Here is a 25,369-nt window from a genome sequence, read left to right on the forward strand (position 1 = left end):
TACTGTGCCCGGACGAGCGTACATAATAAGAAAGGATTTTGAATCCCGGGTAAGACCCATACCAGCCACACCAATCACACCGTACAACCTGTGATCTGAACCCAGTTAACAATATGATAAACTTAGAAGCCTCTGAAAAGATGGCTCACAACAATAAACAACCCGATTTTTTTGTAACAATAACTATATACAGGTATTGCAGACAATCCGCACTTGGGATGGGCGCCCAGCATCCACTACGGACTACGAGAAATAGAATTATCGGTAAGTAAATTCTTATTTTCTCTGACGTCCTAGTGGATGCTGGGACTTCCGTAAGGACCATGGGGATTATACCAAAGCTCCCAAACGGGCGGGAGGGTGCGGATGACTCTGCAGCACCGAATGAGAGAATTCCAGGTCCTCCTCAGCCAGGGTATCGAATTTGTAAAATTTTGCAAACGTGTTTGCCCCTGACCAAGTAGCTGCTCGGCAAAGTTGTAAAGCCTAGACCCCTCGGGCAGCCGCCCAAGATGAGCCCACTTCCCTTGTGGAATGGGCTTTAACAGATTTTGGCTGTGGCAGTCCTGCCACAGAATGTGCAAGCTGAATTGTACTACAAATCCAACGAGCCATCGTCTGCTTAGAAGCAGGAGCACCCAGCTTGTTGGGTGCATACAGGATAAACAGCGAGTCAGATTTTCTGACTCCAGCCGTCCTGGAAACATATATTTTCAGGGCCCTGACTACGTCCAGTAACTTGGAGTCCTCCAAGTCCCTAGTAGCCGCAGGTACCACAATAGGTTGGTTCATGTGAAAACCTGAAACCACCTTAGGGAGAAATTGAGGACGAGTCCTCAATTCTGCCCTGTCTGAATTAAAAATTAGGTAAGGGCTTTTATATGATAAAGCCGCCCATTCTGAGACACGCCTGGCTGAAGCCAGGGCTAACAGCATTACCACTTTCCATGTGAGATATTTTAAGTCCACAGTGGTGAGTGGTTCAAACCAATGTGATTTTAGGAACCCTAAAACTACATTGAGATCCAAGGTGCCACTGGTGGCACAAAAGGAGGCTGCATATGCAGTACCCCCTTGACAAACATCTGAACTTCAGGCACTGAAGCCAGTTCTTTCTGGAAGAAGATCGACAGGGCCGAAATTTGAACCTTAATGGATCCTAATTTTAGGCCCATAGACAGTCCTGCTTGCAGGAAATGTAAGAAACGACCCAGTTGAAATACCTCTGTGGGGGCCTTCTTGGCCTCACACCACGCAACATTTTTTCGCCAAATGCAGTGATAATGTTTCGCGGTTACATCCTTCCTGGCTTTGATCAGGGTAAGGATGACTTCATCTGGAATGCCTTTTTCCATCAGGATCCGGCGTTCAACCGCCATGCCGTCAAACGCTGCCGCGGTAACTCTTGGAACAGACAAGGTCCCTGCTGGAGCAGGTCCTTTCTTAGAGGTAGAGGCCACGGATCCTCCGTGAGCATCTCTTGCAGTTCCGGGTACCAAGTTCTTCTTGGCCAATCCGGAGCCCCGAGTATAGTTCTTTACTCCTCTCTTTCTTATGATTCTCAGTACTTTTGGTATGAGAGGCAGAGGAGGGAACCCATACACCGACTGGTACACCCACGGTGTTACCAGAGCGTCCACCGCTATTGCCTGAGGGTCCCTTGACCTCGAGCAATATCTGTCCAGTTTCTTGTTGAGACGGGACGCCATCATGTCCACCTTTGGTTTTTCCCAACGGTTTACAATCAGTTGGAAGACTTCTGGGTGAAGTCCCCACTCCCCCGGGTGGAGGTCGTGTCTGCTGAGGAAGTCTGCTTCCCAGTTGTCCACTCCCGGAATGAACACTGCTGACAGTGCTATCACATGATTTTCCGCCCAGCGGAGAATCCTTGCAGCTTCTGCCATTGCCCTCCTGCTTCTTGTGCCGCCCTGTCTGTTTACGTGGGCGACATCCGTGATGTTGTCCGACTGGATCAATACCGGTTGACGCAGAGGCTTTGCTTGACTTAGGGCATTGTAAATGGCCCTTAGTTCCAGGATATTTATGTGAAGTGATGTCTCCAGGCTTGACCATAAGCCCTGGATATTCCTTCCCTGTGTGACTGCTCCCCAGCCTCGCAGGCTGGCATCCGTGGTCACCAGGACCCAGTCCTGAATGCCGAATCTGCGGCCCTCTAGAAGATGAGCACTCTGCAACCACCACAGGAGGGACACCCTTGTCCTTGGTGACAGGGTTATCCGCTGATGCATCTGAAGATGCGACCCAGACCATTTGTCCAGTAGGTTCCACTGGAAATTTCTTGCGTGGAATCTGCCGCATGGGATTGCTTCGTAGGAAGCCACCATTTTTACCCAGAACCCTTGTGCATTGATGCACTGAGACTTGGTTCGGTTTTAGGAGGTTCCTGACTAGCTCGGATAACTCCCTGGCTTTCTCCTCCGGGAGAAACACCTTCTTTCTGGACTGTGTCCAGGATCATCCCTAGGAACAGAAGACAAGTCGTCGGAACCAGCTGCGATTTTGGAATATTGAGAATCCAATCGTGCTGCCGCAACACTACCTGATATAGTGCTACACCGACCTCCAACTGTTCCCTGGATCTTACCCTATATCAGGGAATTGTCCAAGTAAAGGATAACTAATATTCCCTTCCTTTGAAGGAATATCATCATTTCGGTCATTACTTCAGTAAAGACCCGGGGTGCCGTGGACCATCCCTACGGCAGCGTCTGAACTGATAGTGACAGTTCTGTCCCATAACCTGATATACCCTAGGTGAGAAGGGTAAATTTTGACATGAAGGTAAGCATCCTTGATGTCCCGAGACATCATGTAATCCCCTTCTTCCAGGTTCGCAATCACCGCTCTGAGTGACTCAGTCTTGAATTTGAACCTCTGTATGTAAGTGTTCAAAGATTTTAGATTTTAGAATCGGTCTCACCGAGCCGTCTGGCTTCGGTACCACAATAGTGTGGAATAATACCCCGTTCCCTGTTGCAGGAGGGGTACCTTGATTTTCACCTGCTGGGAATACAGCTTGCGAATGGCTTCCAAAACTGCCTCCCTGTCAGCGGGAGACGTCGGTAAAACAGACTTTTGGAAACGGCGAGGGGAATACGTCTCGAATTCCAATTTGTACCCCTGAAATATTACCTGAAGGATCCAGGGGTCTACTTGCGAGTGAGCCCACTGCGCACTGAAATTCATTGAGAACGGACCCCCACCGTGCCTGAGCTTGTAAAGCCCTAGCGTTTGAGAGCTTGGCAGAGGCGGGAAAGGGTTTCTGTTCCTGGGAACTGGCTGATCTCCGCAGCCTTTTTCCTCTCCCTCTGTCACGAACAGAAAAGAGGAACCCTTTTGTCCGCTTGCCAACAAGGACTGCGCCTGATAATACGGCGTCTTATTTTGAGAGGCGACCTGGGGTACACACGTGGATATCCCAGCTGTTGCCGTGGCCACCCGGTCTGAAAGACCGACCCCAAATGTCCCCTTTTTTAAGGCAATACTTCCAAATGCCGTTTGGAATCCGCATCACCTGACCACCTTACTGGTAGAATTGGACAACACACTTATACTTGATGCCAGTCGGCAAATATTCCGCTGTGCATCATGCATATATAGAAATGCATCTTTTAATTGCTCTATAGGCAATAATATACTGTCCTTATCTAGGATATCAATATTTCCAGTCAGGGAATCCGACCACGCCAACCCAGCACTGCACATCCAGGCTGAGGCGATTGCTGGTCGCAGTATAACACCAGTATGTGTGTAAATACATTTTAGGATACCCTCCTGCTTTCTATCAGCAGGATCCTTAAGGGCGGCCATCTCAGGAGAGGGTAGAGCCCTTGTTCTTGCAAGCGTGTGAGCGCCTTATCCCCCCTAGGGGGTGTTTCCCAACGCACCCTAACCTCTGGCGGGAAAAGGTATACTGCCAATAACTTTTTAGAAATTATCAATTGTTATCGGGGGGAAACCCACGCATCATCACACACCTCATTTTATTTCTCAGATTCAGGAAAACTACAAGTAGTTTTTCCTCACCAACATAATACCCCTTTTTGGTGGTATTCATATTATCAGAAATGTGTAACCATTTTCCTTTGCCTCAATCATGTAACGTGTGGCCCTATTGGAAAACACGGTTGTCTCTTCACCGTCGACACAGGAGTCAGTATCCGTGTCGGCGTCTGTATCTGCCATCTGAGGTAACGGGCGCTTTAGAGCCCCTGACGGCCTATGAGACGTCTGGACATACACAAGCTGAGTAGCCGGCTGTCTCATGTCAACAACTGTCTTTTACACAGAGCTGACACGGTCACGTAATTTTCAACAGTACATCCACTCAGGTGTCGACCCCCTAGGGGGTGACATCACTATTACAGACACTCTGCTCCGTCTCCACATCATTTTTCTCCTCATACATGTCGACACAAATGTACCGACACACAGCACACACACAGGGAATGCTCTGATAGAGGACAGGACCCCACTAGCCCTTTGGGGAGACAGAGGGAGAGTTTGCCAGCACACACCAGAGCGCTATATATATACAGGGATAACCTTGTATAAGTGTTTTTCCCCTTATAGCTGCTGTATTGTTTTATACTGCGCCTAATTTGTGCCCCCCTCTCTTTTTTTTAACCCTTTCTGTAGTGTAGTGACTGCAGGGGAGAGACAGGGAGCTTCCCTCCAACGGAGCTGTGAGGGAAAATGGCGCCAGTGTGCTGAGGATATAGGCTCCGCCCCCTTATCGGCGGCCTTATCTCCCGTTTTTCTGTACATTTTTGGCATGGGTAAATGCATCCATATAGCCCAGGAGCTATATGTGATGCATCTTTTGCCATCTAAGGTGTTTTCATTGCGTCTCAGGGCGCCCCCCCCCCAGCGCCCTGCACCCTCAGTGACCAGAGTGTGAAGTGTGCTGAGAGCAATGGCGCACAGCTGCAGTGCTGTGCGCTACCTTATTGAAGACAGGACGTCTTCTGCCGCCGATTTTTCCGGATCTCTTCAGGCTTCTGGCTCTGTAAGGGGGCCGGCGGCGCGGCTCTGGGACCCATCCAGGCTGAACCTGTGATCGTCCCTCTGGAGCTAATGTCCAGTAGCCTAAGAAGCCCAATCCACTCTGCACGCAGGTGAGTTCGCTTCTTCTCCCCTTAGTCCCTCGATGCAGTGAGCCTGTTGCCAGAAGGACTCACTGAAAATAAAAAACCTAAAACTAACTTTTCACTAAGCAGCTCAGGAGAGCCACCTAGTTTGCACCCTTCTCGTTCGGGCACAAAAATCTAACTGAGGCTTGGAGGAGGGTCATAGGGGGAGGAGCCAGTGCACACCAGCTAGTCCTAAAGCTTTCTTTAGATGTGCCCAGTCTCCTGCGGAGCCGCTATTCCCCATGGTCCTTACGGAAGTCCCAGCATCCACTAGGACGTCAGAGAAATAGTGTTTATATTGCGTCTCAGGGCGCCCCCCCAGCGCCCTGCACCCTCAGTGACCGAAGTGTGAAGTGTGCTGAGAGCAATGGCGCACAGCTGCAGTGCTGTGCGCTACCTTTACTGAAGACAGCTGTCTTCTGCCGCCGATTTCCGGACCTCTTCTGTCTTCTGGCTCTGTAAGGGGGCCGGCGGCGCGGCTCCGGGACCCATCCATGGCTGGGCCTGTGATCGTCCCTCTGGAGCTAATGTCCAGTAGCCAAGAAGCCCAATCCACTCTGCACGCAGGTGAGTTTGCTTCTTCTCCCCTTAGTCCCTCGATGCAGTGAGCCTGTTGCCAGCAGGACTCACTGAAAATAAAAAAACCTAAGTCTAAACTTTTACTCTAAGCAGCTCAGGAGAGCCACCTAGATTGCACCCTTCTCGGCAGGGCACAAAAATCTAACTGAGGCTTGGAGGAGGGGCATAGGGGGAGGAGCCAGTGCACACCAGGTAGTCCTAAAGCTTTCTTTAGTTGTGCCCAGTCTCCTGCGGAGCCGCTATTCCCCATGGTCCTTACGGAATCCCAGCATCCATTACGGACTACGAGAAATAGATTTACCGGTGAGTAAAATCTTATTATATATATATATACACACACACACACACACACACACACACACACACACACACACACACACACACACACACACACACACACACACACCCCCCCCCTGATAAAAATGTCTGCCACTATTTAGTTACACAGATAGAGACCCCCCTGTAATGTCACCCACTATTCACATGATATGTCACAATCACACATAGCCACAATCACAGGTACATACAGTCACTATTGGTGGTTCTGGGCTCCGGCCAGTTCAAGGGAAATCGCACAGTCACAATGGCAGCGTGTGTACCCACCTTTATACACCAGACGGGATATTTATACACAGCAACAAGCAACACTGATATTATGTGGACACAAAAGTAACAACACAAGTGACACAGTAACAGGAAATTGTTTCTGTCACCATAGCGACAATTATCTGGAAATAAGATAATACACAGACACATAAAAAGACCCAACAGAAATCTTTTGTTTTTAAACAACTTTATTTCATATGTTTAATACACAGATTGTTCTACATATTTTAAATTTAAATACTTTACTCTGGACAACATGGATAAAAATAGCATTTTAATTACCTACCGGTAAATCCTTTTCTCATAGTCCGTAGAGGATACTGGGGTTCCATTTAGTACCATGAGGTATAGACGGGTCCACTAGGAGCCATGGCACTTTAAGAGTTTAATAGTGTGGGCTGGCTCCTCCCTCTATGCCCCTCCTACCAGACTCAGTCTAGAAACTGTGCCCAAGGAGACGGACATACTTCGAGAAGGATATACACGGACAGTGGTGAGATTTGAACCAGCACACACATAACCAAAGGAAAACCATGGCAACAAATCATGAAACATGAACAGCAACAGCTGAACCAATACTTACCCATGTAACTATGCAGGAATGCGAAGCACTGGGCGGGCACCCAGTATCCTCTATGGACTACGAGAAAAGGATTTACCGGTAGGTAATTAAAATCCTATTTTTTTTTATGTCCTAGAGGATACTGGGGTTCCATTTAGTACCATGGGGATGTACCAAAGCTCCCAGTATGAGGGGGAGAGTGCTGAGGATCCTGCAGAACTGATTGACCAAACTTTAGGTCCTCAGAGGCCAAAGTATCGAACTTGTAGAATTTAGCAAACGTGTTTGAACCTGACCAAGTAGCTGCTCGGCAAAGCTGTAGAGCCGAGACACCCCGGGCCGTCACCAAGGAAGAACCCACTGAACGAGTAGCGTGGGCCTGTACAGATCTTGGAACTGGCAATCCTGCCATGGAATAAGCATGCTGGATAGTAAGCCTGATCCAGCGAGCAATTGTCTGCTTAGAAGCAGGACACCCAATCTTATTGGGATCATAAAGGACAAACAGCGCGTCCGATTTCCTGTGACTAGCTGTCCGCTTCACATATATCTTCAAAGCTCTCACAACGTACAAGGACTTTGAAGAAGCCGAGGAGTCAGTAGCCACTGGCATCACAATAGATTGGTTGATATGAAATGCAGACACAACCTTAGGAAGAAACTGATGATGCGTTCTGAGCTCAGCTCTATCCTCATGAAAAACCAAGCAGGGGCTCTTGTGCGACAATGTCCCCAATTCTGATACGTCTTGCTGATGCCAAGACCAACAGTGTGACAGCCTTTCACGTAAAAAACTTTACGTCTACCTCCTGTAAGTCTCAAACCAATCCGATTGCAGGAACTGTAACACCACATTAAGATCCCAAGGTGCCGTAGGAGACACAAAGGAAGGTTGGATGTGCAGAACCCCTATCAAGAATGTCTGAACCTCAGGGAGAGCAGTCAGTTGTTTCTGGATGAAAATGGACAAGGCCGAAATCTGGACCTTTATGGAGCCTAGGCCCACATTCACACCAGCTTGCAGAAAGAGGAGGAAATGCCCCAGTTGAAACGCCAGCGCAGGAAACTTCTTGGATTCATATCAAGATACATGTTTTTTCCAAATCCGATGGTAATGCTTACATGTTACTCCGTTCCTAGCTTGGATCAGTGTAGGAATCACCCTGTTCGGAATCCCATTCCAAGCTAAAATCTGGCGCTCAACTTCCATGCCATCAAACGTAGATGTGGTAAGTCTTGATCAATGAACAGCCCCTGTTGCAGCAGGTCCTCGTGAAGAGGAAGAGGCCTCAGATCCTCTATGAGTAATTCCAAAAGATCTGCATACCAAGCCCTTCTTGGCTAGTCCGGAGCAATGAGGATCGCCTGAAGCCTTGTTCTTTTGAGAATCCTTGGGATGAGTGGAAGTGGAGGGAACACATATACTGACTGGAACACCCACGGCGTTACCAGTGCATCCATGGCCACTGCTAACGGGTCTCTCGACCTGGAACAGTACTGCCTGAGCTTCTTGTTGAGACGAGAGGCCAGCATGTCCATCTGAGTTACTCCCCACCGGCCTGTCACCTCCGGGTGGAGGCCCCACTCTCCTGGATGGAGATCGTGTCTGCTGAGGAAGTCTGCTTCCCAGTAGTCCACTCCCGGAATGAAGATTGCCGACAGTGCCAATGCATGTCTTTCTGCCGAGAGAATAATTCTTCTTACCTCTGACATTGCAGCTCTGCTCTTCGTTCCACCCTGTCGGTTTACGTAGGACACCGCCGTTACATTGTCCGACTGAACCTGAATGGCTTGATCTCGCAGAAGATGTGCCGCTTGTAGAAGGGCATTGTATACGGCCCTTAGTTCCAGAATGTTTATTGGAAGGATGGCTTCCTGACTTGACCACTTTCCTTAGAAGTTTTCCCCCTGGGTGACTGCTCCCCAACCTCTAAGACTTGCATCTGTGGTTAGAAGAATCCAATTCTGAATCCCGAAACTGCGGCCTTCGATCAGGTGAGAAGTCTGCAGCCACCAGATGAGTGAAATTCTGTCTTTCAGCGACAGGCGTATCCGCTGGTGTATGTGAAGATTTGATCTGGACCACTTGTCCAGGAGATCCAGCTGGAAGAATCTTGCATGGAATCTTCCGTACTGCAGTGCCTCGTAGGAGGCTATCATCTTCCCCAGAAGGCGAATGCACTGATGAACTGGCTTCAGGACATCCCGGACCACCGATTGGATCACCAACGCTTTTTCCAATGGAAGAAACACCCTCTGACCTTCCGTGTCGAGTATCATCCCCAAGAAGGGAAGTCTCCTTGTCGGCTCCAAATGTGATTGTGGAAGGTTCAGAATCCATCCATGATCGTGAAGTAGATGAGTTGAGAGAGCAATACTCTGCAACAACCTCTCCATGGAAGATGCCTCTATCAGTAAATCATCCAGATATGGAATTATGGCGCTCATTCCGAGTCGTTCGCTCTGTAAATTTCTTTGCATCGCAGTGAATTTCCAGCTTAGTGCGCATGCGCAATATCCGCACTGCGACTGCGCTAAGTAAATTTGCTATGAAGATAGTATTTTTACTTCGCTCCGGCGATCGTAGTGTGATTGACAGGAAATGGGTGTTACTGGGCGGAAACTGGCCGTTTTAAGGGCGTGTGGGAAAAAACGCTACCGTTTCCGGAAAAAACGCAGGAGTGGCTGGAGAAACGGGGGAGTGTCTGGGCGAACGCTGGGTGTGTTTATGACGTCAAACCAGGAACGACAAGCACTGAACTGATCGCAGATGCCGAGTAAGTCTGAAGCTACTCTGAAACTGCTAAGAAGTTTGTAATCGCAATATTGCTAATACATCGTTCGCAAGTTTAAGAAGCTAAGATTCACTCCCAGTAGGCGGCGGCTTAGTGTGTGTAACTCTGCAAAAATTGCCTTGCGTGCGAACAACTCGGAATGAGGGCCTATGTTCACTCCGCTTGCGGAGGAGCATCATCTCTGCCATGACCTTGGTAAACACCCTCGGCCCTGTGGAGAGGCCAAATGGCAGAGCCTGGAACGGATAGGGACAGCCCTGTAGTGCAAACCTTAGATAACAGAACTCAAAAAATCACAATTCAGGCGCTATATGGTTTTAAATTGTATAAATTCAATTAGTTTTTCTACTATGAGCTGCAGAAAACCAGTCCAGCTGTGTCTGTGTGCACACAGCTATTTTAATTAGTGATGATGAAGAGCCACAGATCTCCACCTCAGAAATTAAAGCAAACCAAAGAACCAAAAAATTACTGTTTTGCGCTAAAATACTAAATGGTGCATATATGAATGAAAACTCCTGTATAATATATAACCATCTGATTTATTTAATCAATAAAAATATATATATATATATAAAAAGATTGGGTAACGTTCTGCTTTTACTATATAGAATTCATGTGTACAAGTCATCAAATACTTTTCCTAATTGCTATAACAATATATAATACCTGATATATATTACCACATGTCGTATGAACACTTATGCACACTCTAGATAGTATCCAATCTTAAGTACACATCTTTCATAAAAAAAAGTGCAATTTAACTTTAAAATGTTATCCATATAGATATTGTAGAAACAACTGTGTTTAAAGATGCTGTCCCAAATTGTGGTTACCACTCATATGATGTATGCACACAGCTTATTGTTCCATGATATATACTGTATGCACACAGCTTATTGTTCCATGATATATACTGTATGCACACAGCTTATTGTTCCATGATATATACTGTATGCACACAGCTTATTGTTCCATGATATATACTGTATGCACACAGCTTATTGTTCCATGATATATACTCTATGCACACAGCTTATTGTTCTATGATATATACTGTATGCACACAGCTTATTGTTCCATGATATATATGTTTCTTAAAATGGCATGAAAACTTTTGCACACTCGTATGCTTTTCAGTTTTAAGGTGCAGTCTCTTGTATATACAAGCAGTGGCACTAAGTGTGGTATCCCACGTTATGTGCAAACGATCCTGAGAGCACTTGTCCCGTAATGTGATTGCTGCTTATGTGGCATGTATGGCAACTTACCACTGCAGCCCAATTGGCTGCTTTGCGGGATCTTGTTCTGCGCTCAGCGGTATGTGGTGCTTTCTCTCACCTGTCTACGTCCGCTCAACAGAGCACGGGAAGCTGGAGCCGCCTTTACACGGATGGCTGTGCAGGTCTGACTCTCCCTGTCAGATGGTTTGCCGCGCCCTTGTTGCAGAAGACCCAGCCGGAGGTTTCTGATTTAAGGAGTCACGTTTGGCCGTCCTTGGTTCCCAGCTTATGGACCAGATCACCATCAGTTGTAGAAATTTGTAGAATGATCAGCAAATTCTCCCTCTAACTAGTTTCGCACCTGGGTGCTTCCTCAAAGAGTATTTTTTATTGAATAAATGAATCAGATGGTTATATATTATACAGGAGTTTTCATTCATATATGCACCATTTAGTATTTTAGCGCAAACCTTAGATAAGTCTGGTGAGGAGGCCAGATCGGAATGTGAAGGTACGCATCCTTGATATCAAGGGATACTAGGAATTCCCTCTCCTCCAGACCTGAGATTACCGCTTTCAGAGACTCCATCTTGAATTTGAATACCCTCAAGTAAGGGTTCAAGGATTTTAAGTTCAATATCGGTCTTACTGAACCGTCCGGTTTCGGCATCACAAACAAATTGGAGTAATAACCACTGTTCTGTAGTTGAGGTGGAACTGGAACAATGACCTGTGTTTGTAACAATTTTTGAATAGCCTCCTGCAGGATTGTACTGTCTTCCTGAGAAGCTGGTAAGCCTGATTTGAAGAATCTGTGAGGTGGGAGTTCTTGAAACTCCAGTCTGTACCCCTGGTCAATAATATCTTTTACCCAGGGCTCTAGGCATGATGTCGCCCAGATTTGACTGAAATCTTTTAACCTTATTTCCACCTGCCTGGTCTCCAGGCAGTGAGGTCCACCGACATGCCAAAGGTTTTGAGGAAGCAGAACCTGAGGTCTGTTCCTGGGAACCTGTCGCTGAAGGTTTTCTGGATTTTCCTCAACCTCCACTAAAGGAAGTGGAGGAACACTTGGACTTCTTTTTAAACTTTGCAGCCCGAAAGGACTGCAGTGTAGGTGTAGGATATGATTTCCTAGCCGGTGTAGTTGCAGAAGGAAGATATGTTGACTTACCCACAGCTGCCTTGGATATCCACATATCCAGTGTGTCCCCAAACAGGGCCTTACCAGTGAAGGGCATGATCACACTTTTCTTGGATTCTGTGTCCGCAGTCCATTGGCGAAGCCACAGTCCCCTGCATGCCGAAACTGCCATAGTTGTGGCCCTTGCATTAAGCAGGCCAATTTCCTTCATGGCCTCCACCATGAAGCTTGCAGAATCCTGTATGTGATGTAAAAACATGTCAATGTCACTCCTATTCATGGAATCTAAATCATCTAGTAAGGTGCCTGACCACTTTACTATGGCCCTAGAAATCCACGCACAAGCAATAGTGAGTCTCTGAGCCATTCCTGTAGCAGTGCATAGTGATTTGAGCGTAGTCTCAAACATGCGGGCAGCCGGATCCTTTAAGGAGGCTGTACCAGGGACAGGTAAAACAACCTTTTTTGACAATCTAGACACAGAGGCATCCACAATAGATGGGTTTTCCCACTTCTTCCTATACTCCTGAGGGAAAGAAATGAGCAGCCTTTTAGGGATTTGGAATTTTTTCTCTGGGTTTTCCCAGGTTCCTTCAAATAGGGAGTTTAACTCCTTTTGATGCAGGGAAGGTAACCGAGGATTTCTTTTTTACATTAAAATAAGATTCCTCTTCCTGAACAGGAATCTTCTCAGTTATCTGCAAAATATCCCTAATGGCCGCAATCATAGCTTGAACCCCTTGGGTAGGAGCTGCATCATCCACCCAGATCCACCTCACCGTCCCCTGTATCTGAGGCGTCGGTATCAGTGTCAGCATGCATTATCTGGGCCAGTGTATACTTTTGTGGATACGTGGGTGGGGTGAGAGGCGCAGTTGTGGGGGCTGAATCCCTATTCTTCAGATCCTCCACAGACTCTCAAAAACTGCGTCTCTTTCTCAGTATGGGATAATTTGGAAGAGATAGTTGATAGCACACCCAAGGGGGTTCGGACCCAGAAGCCTGAGACTTTGTACAGTGTTGAGTACATGGTAGAGACTCCCCTGGAGAAGATAAACACTCTGCAGTACAAGACACACAGGGGGTCATTCCAAGTTGATTGCTCGCTGCCGATTTTCGCAGCGCAGCGATCAGGTGAAAAACTGCATTCCTGCGCATACGTATGCCCTGCATTGCGCACACACGACGTACGGGTACAAAGCCCTTTGTGGTTGTGCTCAGGTTTTTCAAAGTTTTGCAAAGTTTTTCTTCGCACAGGCGGCCGCTAGAAGATCGACAGAAAGGGGGCGTTACTGGGTGTCAACTGACCATTTTCAGGGAGTGTTTGCAAAAATGCAGGCGTGTCTGAAAAAACGCAGGCATGGCTGGGCGTGTGTATGACGTCAAATCGAGACACGAATAGGCTGAAGTGATCGCAAGCGCTGAGTAGGTTCAGAGCTACTCAGAAACTGCATAAACTGTTTTTGCAGAGCTCGGCTGCACGTGTTCACACTTCTGCTAAAATACACTCCCCAGTGGGCGGTATAGTGTTTGCACGGCTGCTAAAACTAGCTAGCGAGCGAGCGATCAACTCGGAATGACCCCCACAGTCCCTTGCCATGGTAATGTGAGATATATGCGCACACACACACACAGGAAAATGTTAGTTTCCCTCACAGCACCTTCAGAGAGCCACAGAGTATGAGGAACCATCCACACAGCACCCTATCTGCCTAATATTATGATAAAAGCCCGGCGCTGACCAGCTACCTTTAATAGGGCAGCCAGTACCATTTAATTACACTCCCCCCTCTATAACCCCCTGGTACCGCAGAGGTATGCTGGAGTTGTCTGGAGGGGAAGCGCTTCCCTGTCAGCATCCTGTAATGAGATCTGCTGGGAGAAAATGGCGCTGGTGAGCTGCTGGGTCTGCCCTGAGTGAAAGCCCCGTCCCCCTGTAATGGCGCGGCTTCCCGCCCTTTTGTTTATACTGGCCTTGTGGAATTATGTCTGAGAGTGGAATACAGCCCCAGTCAGACCAGTGTGACCAGTGTAGGGTAGTCTTATTGGCTCCGAACGCCCCTCATAGCGCTGAGTTAAAATATTTTGCTGAGCCTTGCAGGAGCGCAGCCTGCAACCAGAGCTACGCTCCAACCCTTGTGCCGCCATACCCGCCGGTGACCCGCTAACTGGGACGCCAGCGCTGTACTCACCACTCTTCATGTCTTTTGGCTGTTAAGGGTGGCGGCGTGCTGCGGGAGTGTGCGGTCGCCATAGTGGGGCTTGCGGACATTTCCCTCAGGAGCTCAGTGTCCTGTCAGCGGAGTAATGGAGCCATTAACTCTGTATTAAGTTGGTCCATTCTCCCCCCTAAGTCCCACGAAGCCGGCAGACTGTAGCCAAACAGCCTCCTGTAAAAAGACAAACTCTAGAAAACAATAAAACTAAGAAAACTCCTAGGAGCTCCCCTAGCTGTGACCGGCTCCTCCGGGCACATTAACTAAACGGAGTCTGGTAGGAGGGGCATAGAGGGAGGAACCAGCCCACACTATTAAACGCTTAAAGTGCCCATGGCTCCTAGTGGACCCATCTATACCCCATGGTACTAAATGGAACCCCAGCATCCTCTAGGACGTAAGAGAAATATCCTTTAAAGCACAGAAACAATTCAGGTTATGTTTCAGTTTTGTAGGTAACTAAAACAGATACATATCAGGAGCCAAAACCCTATGGGGGTTATTCAGACCCAGCCGCAATAGCGGCCCGCAGCAGTTTACTGGTGGTGGCAAAATGCACATGCGCAGCGGCCACGCACACACACACATTGCAGCCGCATCTCTGAGGGGTGAACGCGGGTGGGCCGGGACCATTTTCCAGGGGGTTGCGTGATGTCTCATCTGCGTTCATCTCTGATTAACCCCCTATAAGCTTCCAGAGTGCACCTCATATCTCATCTTTTCCAAGTTACTACAAATGATATGAGATCGGTAGCAGCACTACTTTCAGGATTATTACACAGAACACACATAAAGGCTGACACAGCAAATAACAGTAACACATACAAGGGATTAATTGGAAATAAGAAAGCATAATAATCATTAAGTCTAATTATCAACTGACTGTGCAGGACCCATACACCTCTTTACTGCCTCCAGTAGCCCCTGGTACTGTGGCCATCCGCCCTGTCTCCCCCCTACTGCCTCCCACCCCGTCTCCCCCCACTACTGCCACCCGCCCTGTCTCCCCCCACTACTGCCACCCGCCCTGTTTCTCCCCACTACTGCCACCCACCTTATCTCCCCCCACTACTGCCACCTGCCCTGTCTCCCCCACTACTGCCACCGATCCTGTCTCCCCCCACTACTGTCACCACCCTGTCTCCCCCCACTACTGCCAGTCCTGTCTCCCCCCACTACTGCCAGTCACGTCTCACCCCACTACTACCACCTCCGTCTCCCCCCACTACTGCCACCACCCTGTCTCCTCCCACTACTACCACCGCCCAGTCTACCCCCACTACTGTCACCCCTCCACTACTGCCACCCACCCAGTCTCCCTGACACCTTAGCGCTGCTTGGGGACAAGATTCTCAGACACTGCCTTCTGCAGTCCCTACTGCTACCACCCTATTTCCCCTCCACTACTGCCAGTCCTGTCTCCCCCCACTACTGTCACCCCTCCACTACTGCCACCCACCCAGTCTCCCTGACACCTTAGCGCTGCTTGGGGACAAGATTCTCAGACACTGCCTTCTGCAGTCCCTACTGCCACCCACCCTGTCTCCCCCCACTACTGCCACCCACCGTCTCCCACTATTGCCACCCACATTGTCTCCCCCCGACTACTGTCACCCGCACTATCTCCCCCCACTACTGCCAGCCACCCTGTGTCTCCCCCCCTGACACCTCAGCACTGCTTGGGGACAATATTACCCACTGACAGTGCCTTCGGCAGGCCCCACTACAGCACCAGTGCAACCACCCTGTCTTCCTCCTGACCTCTCAGCACTGCTTGGGGATTCTTGGTACTGCTGGTAACAGTCCTTCATCTGCAGATGCAAGTAAGAAAGCAGGGCAGTAAGGAGGCAGAAGCTGCTTCTGGTACCACGGACACTGGTCATGTAGTGCTGGGAGAGTCAGTAAGATTATGTAATAGTCACCATCTTACAGGCAGCCGGTGAAGGGAGCAGAGAATAGGTGTTATGTGGCAGGAACGGGATGGTTAGGTAACAGCCTGGCTGCTGCATTCTGGACAAGCTACAAACGGTGTAATTCTTTTGCTGGGAGACCCAGGTAGAGGACATTGCAGTAGTCTATGCGTGATGATACAAGTGTATGTATGGCTGTAGGTAGATCTTCTGAGGGAAATAAGTGCTGGAGTCTGGCTCTGTACTCAGAGGAGGATCTGATTGTGGCTGATACGTGATGTCTAAGTGTCACTCCACCATCCAGGACACCAAGATTCCGCACAGGATCAGCATTTTGTAACTCTAAACCTCCAAGCGCAAGTCTGGTTGGTTTGCAAAGCTGAGCTGTAGCCCTGCCCTTTGTCGGTGAGCTTCTATCTTATGACAGACCTGTTTCACCAGGACGGAGTCACAGCCAACTGCCATCACCCATACCTGGAGCTCAACTAGACAACCATTTTGGATTGGCATAACATCTGTATAACAGTAGATGAGGGCATGACATCTGATTACTTCACCCTGCGGTAGCATGTATATTGCAAAAAGCATAGGAGATAGGATAAGAACCTTGAAGAACAACGCATGGCAATGATAAGTATACCCCAGAAGATTAAAATGGTTTCTCACCTGAGTGATGTCTACAAGAGCTGATTTACTTCTCAGAACATGGAAATGGATTCTCACCTGTGTGACTTCTCTGATGTTTAACAAGATTTGATTTCTGTGTAAAACATTTCCCGCACTCAGAGCAAGAAAATGGCTTCTCACCTGTGTGAGTTCTCTGATGTTTAACAAGATCTGTTTTGTGTGCAAAACATTTCCCACACTCAGAACATGGAAATGGCTTCTCACCTGTGTGACTTCTCTGATGTTTAATAAGATCTGATTTCTGTGTAAAATATTTCCCACACTCAGAACATGGAAATGTATTCTCACCTGTGTGACTTCGCTGATGATTAACAAGATGTGATTTCTGTGTAAAACATTTCCCGCACTCGGAGCAAGAAAATGGTTTCTCACCTGTGTGACTTCGCTGATGATTAACAAGATGTGATTTCTGTGTAAAACATTTCCCACACTCGGAGCAAGAAAATGGTTTCTCACCTGTGTGACTTCTCTGATGTTTAACAAGATGTGATTTCCGTGCAAAACATTTCTCACACTCAGAACATGGAAATGGCTTCTCACCTGTGTGACTTCTCTGATGTATAACAAGATACGATTTGTATGTAAAACATTTCCCACACTCAGAACATGGAAATGGCCTCTCACCTGTGTGACTTCTCTGATGTATAACAAGATACGATTTGTGTGTAAAACATTTCCCACACTCAGAACATGAAAATGGATTCTCACCTGTGTGACTTCGCTGATGTTTAACAAGATGTGATTTGTGTGTAAAAGATTTCCCACACTCAGAACATGGGAATGGCCTCTCACCTGTGTGACTTCGCTGATGTGTAACAAGTTGTGATTTCCGTCTAACACATTTCCCACACTCAGAGCAAGAAAATGGCTTCTCACCTGTGTGACTTCTCTGATGTGTAACAAGATCTGATTTCCATGTAAAACATTTCTCACACTCAGAATATGAAAATGGCCTCTCACCTGCCTTAGCTGACTGATGGGTAATACGCTTTGTGTTCTGTATAAAACATTTGGCATCTATAGAACAGGGAAACTCTATATCTACTGTCAGAGCTGTAACAGATGCACCAATATCAGAGTGATCAGGAGAACATTTCCCAGGATCAGAGGGATCAGCTGATAGAGCTGGATGTATAATTGGGGTAATGGGGTTATCTCCTGGAGAATCCTGTCTACTGTCATTATCTTTTATGTCACAATCCGGGGATAACATTAGATGTCCTTCTGAGATATTCATGCTTGTGTGTCCATCTGTTGGAAATAAAATACATTATGGAAATGTGACATTTTCTGTAACAATATTAATCTTGTAAACAATAGGAGAAGACGACTCTCTGGGTCACTTAATTATAAATGTGTGTGTATAATAAAACATAACTTTTAATGAAGGCTTTATAATATTGTCTCAGATTATCATTGTGTCCACCCTCCTGAGAACACTCACAATAACAAATGTAATATTATAATAAGACTTAGATATATCTCTCTCTTGTACTGGTAACTAACCATGAAGTATAAATGGAGATGGAGTCACTCGCCAAGTCCTATGTCAGCACCAATGTAAAACAATGGATGGGGAACATATCGTATGAATTGGAGATTCTAGATGAACAATAGCATCAGTCGTATGAGCTGATGGATCAGAGAAATGTCTCATAACGTTACTCCCGGAAGCATTGGTAAGACAGTATTCCTTTATGTGTGTGCTCATACGATTGTAAGCCTGTACATGTGTTACTCACCCTTATATAAGGTATATTGCTACAGCAGAGTACGTGTAGAACAAGGTACTTTACATGCAATACACCATATAATACCCTGCAATCATCATCATTTGGTAGGTTATAATCCACTCTTACACCCCCATCATCAGTGTCTTACCTCTATACTCTCGCATGCAGCAATATAAACCTCTTAATAAGTCACTGGCAAGTATATATACTGCATAGGCAGTGTATACAGATCCCCACCAGTATAAAAAAAAGCAGGACCGAAGCGCGCCATGTAGGGGGCGGGGCTCCTTCCCTCAGCTCTAACCAGCACCATTTTCTCCACAGCTTGCTGCAAAGATGCTGCTCCTGGCCCTTCACTGCTGTACACAAGTCACAGGGTGCAAAACGAGGGGGGGGCACAGTAATTTGGTGCTGTTTATTAATATATAAAAGCGCTTACAGGTCTGGGGCATTGTTTAATCCTTCAGACCGGTGAGGCGCTGGGTGTGAGCTGGCAAACTCCCTTTCTGTCTCTAAAGGACCTCACTGTGGGTCTGTCCCCTATAACCCAGTGTGTTTGGGGGTGTCAGTACGTGTGTGTCGACATGTCTGAGGGGGAAGGCTCTATTCCCGGGAGGAAGTGGAGCAGAATGTGGGAATGACTCAGTTGGCACCGCCGACTGCTGATTGGGTAGATATGTGGAGTGTTTTGAATGCAAGTGTGGCTTTATTACATAAAAGGTTAGACAAATCTAAGTCTCAGAACCAAGCATGGAGACAATCCATGGATGATGCTTTGTCACAGACCCCCTCAGGGTCACAGAAATGTCCCTTTACCCAGATAATAGACACTGATACCGACACGGATTCCGACTCCAGTGTCGACTATGATGATGCAAGATTACATCCTAAGGTAGCCAAGAGTATTCAGTACATGATTGTGGCAATAAAAGATGTATTACATATCACAGAGGACCCCACTGTCCCTGACACAAGGGTCTGTATGTTTAAGGGAAAGAAACCTGAGGTAATGTTTCCTCCCTCTCATGAACTGAACGCTCTGTTTGAAAAAGCTTGGGATTCTCCAGACAAGAGACTGCAGATTCCCAGGAGAATTGCTATGGCGTATCCTTTCCCCTCACAGGACAGGTCACGGTGGGACCCACGGTGGACAAGGCTTTGGCACGGTTGTCCAAGAAAGTGGCCCTACCGTCCTCTGACACGGCGGCCCTCAAGAATCTACCTTAAAATCTATTTATGTGACTAAGGGTGCGCTGCTCAGGCCGGCCGTAGCTTCGTCATGGGTGAGTAGCGCAATTGAAAGATGGGCAGATAACTTGTCATCTGACATAGACACCCTTGATAGGGATAATGTGTTTTTGACGTTGGGTCACATCAAGGACGCAGCGATATACCTAAGGGAGGCTGCGAGAGATATTGGCCTCTTGGGATCAAGGCCAATGCCATGGCAATCTCAGCTAGGAGGGCGTTGTGGACTCATTAATGGAATGGTGATGCTGACTCCAAAAAGGCTATGGAGGCTTCTGCCCTAGAAAGGTGAAGTTTTGTTTGGGGAATGCCTCGCGGACCTGGTTTCCACAGCTACCGCGGTAAGTCTTCTTTTTTGCCTTTTGTCCCTCCACAGCAAAAGAAAACACCTCAATACCAGATGCAGTCCTTTCGGTCTCATAAATTCAGAAAGGGACGTGGATCCTCCTTCCTCGCAACCAGAGGTAAAGGAAGAGGGAAAATATCGCCGGCTGCAGCTAGCTCCCAGGAGCAAAAGTCCTCTCCGGCCTCTACCAGATCCGCTGCATGTTGCTGGGGCTCCGCTGTGGGAGTCCGCACCGGTGGGGGCACGTCTTCAACTCTTCGGTCAGGTCTGGGTTCGTTCGGGCCTGGATCCTTGGGTGCTAAGAATTGTGACCCAAGGATACAAACTGGAGTTCCAAGACGTGCCTCCGCACCGATTTTTCAAGTCGGCCTTACCAGCTTCTCTACCAAAGAGAGAGGTAGTTTGCGTTGCAATACAAAAGCTGTGTCAGCAGCAAGTCATTGCCACGGTTCCCCCATTGCAACAGGGAAAAGGTTTTTATTCAACCCTATTTGTGGTCCCGAAACTGGATGGCTCGGTCAGAACTTAAAATCCCTCAACCTGTATTTAAAAAGATTTAAATTCAAGATGGAATCTATCTGAGCTGTGATCTCCAGTCTGGAGGGGAGGGATTTTATGGTGTCTCTCGACATAAAGGATGCATACCTGCATGTCCCCATATATCCTCCTCATCAGGCGTTCCTGAGATTCGCTGTACAGGATTGTCACTACCAATTTCAGACGTTGCCGTTTGGTCTTTCCACGGCCCCGAGGATTTTCACCAAAGTAATGGCGGAAATGATGGTGCTCCTGCGCAAGCATGGAGTCACAATTATCCCGTACTTGGACGATCTCCTGATAAAAGCGAGATCAAGGGAGCAGTTACTAAAAAGCCTGGCGTTCTCCCTGAGGGTGCTACAACAACACGGCTGGCTCCTAAATTTTCCAAAGTCGCAGTTGGTTCCGACAACTCAGCTGACGTTTTTGGGCATGATTCTGGACACGGAACTGCAGAGGATTTTTCTCCCTATGGAAAAAGCTCAGGAACTCCAGAACATGGTCAAGGATCTGCTAAAACCACAACGAGTGTCTATTCATCACTGCACTTGGGTGCTGGGAAAGAGGGTGGCGGCCTACGAGGCTATTCCATTTGGCAGGTTCCATGCAAGAACGTTTCAGTGGGACCTACTGGACAAGTGGTCAGGGTCCCATCTCCAGATGCATCAAAAGATAAGCCTGTCCCCCAGGGCCAGGATTTCTCTTCTGTGGTGGCTCCAAAGTGCTCACCTTCTAGAGGGTCGCGGGTTCGGATACAAAATTGGGTTCTGGTGACCACGGACGCGAGTCTCTGAGGTTGGGGAGCAGTCACACAAAAATTCCAGGGAAAATGGTCAAGCCAGGAAGCTTGTCTGCACATAAACGTGCTGGAGTTAAGGGCCATATACAACGGCCTACGGCAGGCAGAACATCTGCTTCGCGACCTACCCGTCCTGATTCAGTCGGACAACATTACAGCCGTGGAGCACGTAAACCGCCAGGGCGGGACAAAGAGCAGAGTGGCCATGGCGGAGGCCACCAAGATTCTTCGCTGGGTGGAAAATCATGTGAGCGCTCTGTCAGCAGTCTTCATTCCAGGAGTGGACAACTGGGAAGAAGACTTCCTCAGCAGACATGATCTCCATCCAGGAGAGTGGGGCCTTCATCAAGAGGTCTTTGCAGAAGTGACAAGTCGCTGGGGACTTCCTCAAATAGACATGATGGCGTCTCGCCTCAACAAGAAGCTTCGGACATATTGTTCCAGGTCGGGGGACCCTCAAGCAATAGCAGTGGACGCACTAGTGAAACCGTGGGTGTTTCAGTCGGTCTATGTGTTCCCTCCACTTCCACTTATCTCAAAAATTTAGAGGATCATAAGAAGAACAAGGGTTCGGACGATACTCGTTGTTCCAGATTGGCCTCGAAGGGCCTGTTTATCCAGATCTTCAGGAATTGCTCATGGAAGATCCTTGGCCTCTTCTTCTCAGAGAGGATCTATTACAGCAGGGGCCGTGCGTGTTCCAGGACTTACCGCGGTTACGTTTGACGGCATGGCGGTTGAACACCACATCCTAGCTAGAAAATGTATTCCTGGGGAGGTCATCCCCACCCTACTCAAGGCTAGGAAAGAGGTAACGGCGAAGCACTATCACCGTATTTGGAGAAAGTATGTGTCTTGGTGTGAATCCAAGAAAGCTCCTACGGAAGATTTTCAGCTGGGTCGTTTTCTCCATTTTCTGCAGGCAGGTGTGGATGCGGGCCTAAAGTTAGGCTCCATTAAAGTGCAGATTTTGGCCTTATCAATATTCTTTCAAAGGGAATTGGCCTCAATTCCAGAAGTGCAGACTTTTGTGAAGGGTGTGCTGCACATCCAACCTCCTTTTGTGACCTCAGTTGCACCGTGGGACCTTAACGTGGTGTTACAGTTCCTTACGTCACATTGGTTTGAACATCTACAAAAGGTTGAGTTGAAATTTCTCACTTGGAAAGTGGTCATGTTATTGGCCTTGGCGTCGGCACGGCGGGTGTCCGAATTGGCAGCTTTGTCTCACAAAAGCCCCTATCTGATTTTCCATGTGGATAGAGTGGAATTGAGAACTCGTCAACAATTTCTGCCTAAGGTAGTTTCGTTGTTTCACATGAACCAACCTATTGTGGTGCCTGTGGCTACGGATGCCTTGGAGGATTCCAAGTCCCTTGATGTGGTCAGGGCTTTAAAAATGTATGTAGCCAGAACGGCTCGTGTTAGGAAAACAGAGGCACTGTTTGTCCTGTATGCGGCCAACAAGGTTGGCGCTCCTGCTTCTAAGCAGACTATTGCACGCTGAATCTGTAACACGATTCAGCAGGCTCATTCTACGGCTGGATTGCCGTTACCAAAATCGGTAAAGGCCCATTCCACTAGGAAGGTGGGCTCTTCTTGGGCGGCTGCCCGAGGCGTCTCGGCTTTACAGCTTTGCTGAGCAGCTACTTGGTCGGGTTCAAACACTTTTGCAAAATTCTACAAGTTTGTTACCCTGGCTGATGAGGACCTCATGTTTGCTCAATCGGTGCTGCAGAGTCATCCGCACTCTCCTGCCCGGTCTGGAGCTTTGGTATAATCCCCATGGTCCTTACGGAGTCCACAGCATCCTCTAGGACATATGAGAAAATAGGATTTTAATACCTACCGGTAAATCCTTTTCTCTTAGTCCGTAGAGGATGCTGGGCGGACTCTATCTGCAGTACTTTTACATAGTTATTGCTAAGGTTACACAATGGTTGTGTTTTCAGTTGAGTCTGTTGCTGATCTCTTTTGGTTCATGCTGTTAACTGGTTTAGTTATATACAATGTTATACGGTGTGTTGTGGTGTGAGCTGGTATGTATCTCACCCTTAATTAACAAAATCCTTTTCCTCAAAATGTTTGTCTCCTCTGGGCACAGTTCCTATAACTAAGGTCTGGAGGAGGAGCATAGAGGGAGGAGCCAGTTCATGCCCATTAAAGTCTTAGAGTGCCCATGTCTCCTGCGGAGCCTGTCTATACCCCATGGTCCTTATGGAGTCCCCAGCATCCTCTACGGACTAAGAGAAAAGGATTTACCGGTAGGTATTAAAATCCTATTTTAAGGACTAAAATAACCTCAGAATTTAACTCTAATATTCAAGCTTTGAGGTCCGATATCAGTGAGACTGGCACTCATACAGACTAAGATGAAAGAGATTGGGGTGTGGCTTGGCAGCGGATCCAGGCAGTTGGGCAGTGTTTGAGCTCCTGCCTGAGGCACACTTACCTCGCTCAAATTATGCTGCTACCTGCATGAGAGGACTCGTTTTGGACCCCCTCAATTGCTCCTGTGTCGGGAGAGGTGGTCTGCGGAGCCGGCGGGTGCCTCCTGCACCTGTGCGAGTTGCGGCCTGCTTCCCTGACTGGAGCAGGGGCCTCGATTTCTCCTCTGCCCCGGACTGGAAGTGAGGCGCTCGCGGTCTGCGACAGAACGCACTCCTTTCCTCTGCTATCCCTGCGTCCATCACCCGCCTGACTGACTGACCCGGCTGGGAAGCCCCCCTCAACTGCGGCACCTGGAGCGGGGACAGGCTGTTTGGCGCGGATGAGCCACCGGCGCGTCTGGGACCAGAGACGCTGCTCACCTGTTCTCACTCTCTCCCCTCCTGCCGCAGGCCGTCTCCACCAATGTGGAGACACTCACCGCTTCCACCAACGTATCAGCCCGTATCCTGTGGGCTCCAGGTGCTCAGGCTGCTGTAGCCTTGTGTTTTAGACTGACGGCGCCATCTTGACTAGGGGCAGCACGCCCATACTGTATGCTATTGAGACAGAAGGTGGTGCAACCCGGGGACCTGGGACACCGGCGGACGGAGCCTGGTGTTTTACTGCAGCCGCTGATTGACCCCTCCTCTATAGCCGCGTGCTCCAGCTGGCGTGACACCCGCTGCGGATTCCGGAGACGTGGCGCATAGTCTGGCTGCCTGTGCCGCGGCTGGCTGGGGTCACACTGCATCATCGCTCCCCTCCGCGGCCCGCTGACTCCACGCTTATCTCCCCTTCTCTCTTCATGCACCACAGAGCCTGCTCCACTGCTCCTGTGATGCCCCTGCTCCCGGTGGACACAGCACTAAAATCCCCAGCTGACGCCAGTGTTCTCCCTGTGGTTCCCCTCCCTGGATGCAGGTGGGCACCCCTGCCCCTTTTCTCGTCCTTTAGCCTAGCTCACAACGTGGCACAAAGGGCACCTGGAGATGTTCTCTACGTCTTCTCCCCCCTGCGCTGCCGTTCCCACTCGGCGGCGCGTTGGCGTGGCGCACCCAGGAATATTGGGGATGGCTATCTCTACCTCCTCTAGTGAGCTTTGAGAAGCGAACACCCAGGAGGGTTACAAATTATTATTGCTCGAGGCCCCCAGCGTTGCTACTGGCTACTGGCTGGTCCGTGCCTGTGTGCCCGTGGTTGTCTCTACCAGCAGATTTCTAAGGCCATTTTATTATCGTCAACTACCCTGACCCCGGGTCAGCTCGGCAACCCACTCCACTTTACCGTGGATTCCATTTCACTGTTGCCCAATCTCTAAGAGGCGCTCCATGGCGCACTTGATGCCTGTCCTAGGCTGGATCATCCTGCGGTCAACCAGCGTTAGAGGGCAGCTGCTCT

The 25,369-nt window shown here is 48.5% G+C and overlaps 1 protein-coding gene across 2 annotated transcripts in view; it reads right to left on the reverse strand.

Annotated features, from left to right (window-relative positions):
• Positions 1-15,927: 15,927 nt before the first annotated feature.
• LOC134983214 (oocyte zinc finger protein XlCOF6-like) overlaps positions 15,928-25,369 on the reverse strand; it is a 126,524-nt gene continuing 117,082 nt past the window's right edge. The window contains exon 7 of one of the 2 annotated variants that reach the window (XM_063948953.1): positions 15,928-17,754. In XM_063948953.1, coding sequence (XP_063805023.1) covers positions 16,883-17,754 — 872 coding nt within the window. In that variant the 3' untranslated portion in view covers positions 15,928-16,882. Of the gene's footprint in view, positions 18,130-25,369 lie in introns of both variants that reach the window. The other variant, XM_063948952.1, reaches the window with a different exon arrangement.

This window comes from Pseudophryne corroboree (assembly GCF_028390025.1).
Source record: "Pseudophryne corroboree isolate aPseCor3 chromosome 3 unlocalized genomic scaffold, aPseCor3.hap2 SUPER_3_unloc_10, whole genome shotgun sequence".
Classification (NCBI taxonomy): Eukaryota; Metazoa; Chordata; class Amphibia; order Anura; family Myobatrachidae; genus Pseudophryne; species Pseudophryne corroboree.